At 59.8% G+C, this 2,500-nt stretch overlaps 1 protein-coding gene across 1 annotated transcript in view; it reads left to right on the top strand.

The window, feature by feature from the left end:
* The window catches only part of LOC120037035 (sodium-dependent phosphate transport protein 2B-like), a 50,506-nt gene that overhangs the window by 14,708 nt on the left and 33,298 nt on the right, over positions 1 to 2,500 (top strand). The window contains exon 5 of the mRNA XM_038983258.1: positions 27 to 138. Coding sequence (XP_038839186.1) covers positions 27 to 138 — 112 coding nt within the window. The remainder of the gene's footprint in view (positions 1 to 26; positions 139 to 2,500) is intronic.

Here is a 2,500-nt window from a genome sequence, read left to right as displayed (position 1 = left end):
ATTGTGATGTTGTGTGTGTGTAACAGTGTTACAGGTCCAGATGGCTGTTCCTGTCATCATGGGAACCAACATCGGAACCTCCGTCACCAACACGCTAGTTGCCATGACGCAGGCTGGCGACCGCAACAAGTTCCGCAGGTGACCCCGACGCTCAACCTCAAGTTTCAAACTCAGTTAAAATGTTCCTTTCACAGGAATTTGCTTCCTGTGAAGAGTTTATAATATTGGAGATAGTGATTCGACCAACCCTGTACTGGACCAACCCTGTACTGGACCAACCCTGTACTGGACCAACCCGGTACTGGACCAACCCGGTGCTGGACCAACCCTGTACTGGACCAACCCGGTGCTGGACCAACCCTGTACTGGACCAACCCGGTGCTGGACCAACCCTGTACTGGACCAACCCGGTGCTGGACCAACCCGGTGCTGGACCAACCCTGTGCTGGACCAACCCTGTACTGGACCAACCCGGTGCTGGACCAACCCTGTACTGGACCAACCCGGTGCTGGACCAACCCTGTACTGGACCAACCCGGTGCTGGACCAACCCGGTGCTGGACCAACCCGGTGCTGGACCAACCCTGTACTGGACCAACCCTGTACTGGACCAACCCTGTGCTGGACCAACCCTGTACTGGACCAACCCGGTGCTGGACCAACCCTGTACTGGACCAACCCGGTGCTGGACCAACCCTGTACTGGACCAACCCGGTGCTGGACCAACCCGGTGCTGGACCAACCCTGTGCTGGACCAACCCTGTACTGGACCAACCCGGTGCTGGACCAACCCTGTACTGGACCAACCCGGTGCTGGACCAACCCTGTACTGGACCAACCCGGTGCTGGACCAACCCGGTGCTGGACCAACCCGGTGCTGGACCAACCCTGTACTGGACCAACCCTGTACTGGACCAACCCTGTACTGGACCAACCCGGTGCTGGACCAACCCGGTGCTGGACCAACCCTGTACTGGACCAACCCGGTGCTGGACCAACCCTGTGCTGGACCAACCCTGTACTGGACCAACCCGGGGGCTGGACCAACCCTGTACTGGACCAACCCTGTACTGGACCAACCCTGTACTGGACCAACCCTGTGCTGGACCAACCCTGTGCTGGACCAACCCGGTGCTGGACCAACCCTGTACTGGACCAACCCTGTACTGGACCAACCCTGTACTGGACCAGCCCTGTACTGGACCAACCCTGTGCTGGACCAACCCTGTACTGGACCAACCCTGTACTGGACCAACCCTGTACTGGACCAACCCTGTGCTGGACCAACCCGGTGCTGGACCAACCCGGTGCTGGACCAACCCTGTGCTGGACCAACCCTGTACTGAACCAACCCTGTACTGGACCAACCCGGTGCTGGACCAACCCTGTACTGGACCAACCCTGTGCTGGGCCAACCCTGTACTGGACCAACCCTGTACTGGACCAACCCTGTACTGGACCAACCCTGTACTGGACCAGCCCTGTACTGGACCAACCCTGTACTGGACCAACCCTGTACTGGACCAGCCCTGTACTGGACCAACCCTGTACTGGACCAACCCTGTGCTGGACCAACCCTGTGCTGGACCAACCCTGTGCTGGACCAACCCTGTGCTGGACCAACCCTGTGCTGGACCAACCCTGTACTGGACCAACCCGGGGGCTGGACCAACCCTGTGCTGGACCAGCCCTGTACTGGACCAACCCTGTGCTGGACCAACCCTGTGCTGGACCAACCCTGTACTGGACCAACCCTGTACTGGACCAACCCTGTGCTGGACCAACCCTGTACTGGACCAACCCTGTGTTGGACCAACCCTGTACTGGACCAACCCTGTACTGGACCAGCCCTGTACTGGACCAACCCTGTACTGGACCAACCCTGTACTGGACCAACCCTGTACTGAACCAACCCTGTACTGGACCAACCCTGTACTGGACCAACCCTGTGCTGGACCAACCCTGTGCTGGACCAACCCGGTACTGGACCAACCCTGTGCTGGACCAACCCTGTACTGGACCAACCCTGTACTGGACCAACCCGGTACTGGACCAACCCGGTGCTGGACCAACCCTGTACTGAACCAACCCTGTACTGGACCAACCCGGTGCTGGACCAACCCTGTACTGGACCAACCCTGTGCTGGGCCAACCCTGTACTGGACCAACCCTGTACTGGACCAACCCTGTACTGGACCAACCCTGTACTGGACCAACCCTGTGCTGGACCAACCCTGTACTGGACCAACCCTGTACTGGACCAACCCTGTGCTGGACCAACCCTGTACTGGACCAACCCTGTACTGGACCAACCCTGTGCTGGACCAACCCTGTACTGGACCAACCCTGTGCTGGACCAACCCTGTACTGGACCAACCCTGTGCTGGACCAGCCCGGTGCTGGACCAGCCCGGTACTGGACCAGCCCGGTGCTGGACCAACCCGGTGCTGGACCAACCCGGTGCTGGACCAACCCTGTGCTGGACCAACCCTGTGCTGGA

Source organism: Salvelinus namaycush, unplaced genomic scaffold (genome assembly GCF_016432855.1).
Source record: "Salvelinus namaycush isolate Seneca unplaced genomic scaffold, SaNama_1.0 Scaffold155, whole genome shotgun sequence".
NCBI classification, from domain to species: Eukaryota; Metazoa; Chordata; class Actinopteri; order Salmoniformes; family Salmonidae; genus Salvelinus; species Salvelinus namaycush.
The sequence above is the reverse complement of the archived record's forward strand: the minus strand, read 5'-3'. Positions and strand labels throughout refer to the sequence as shown.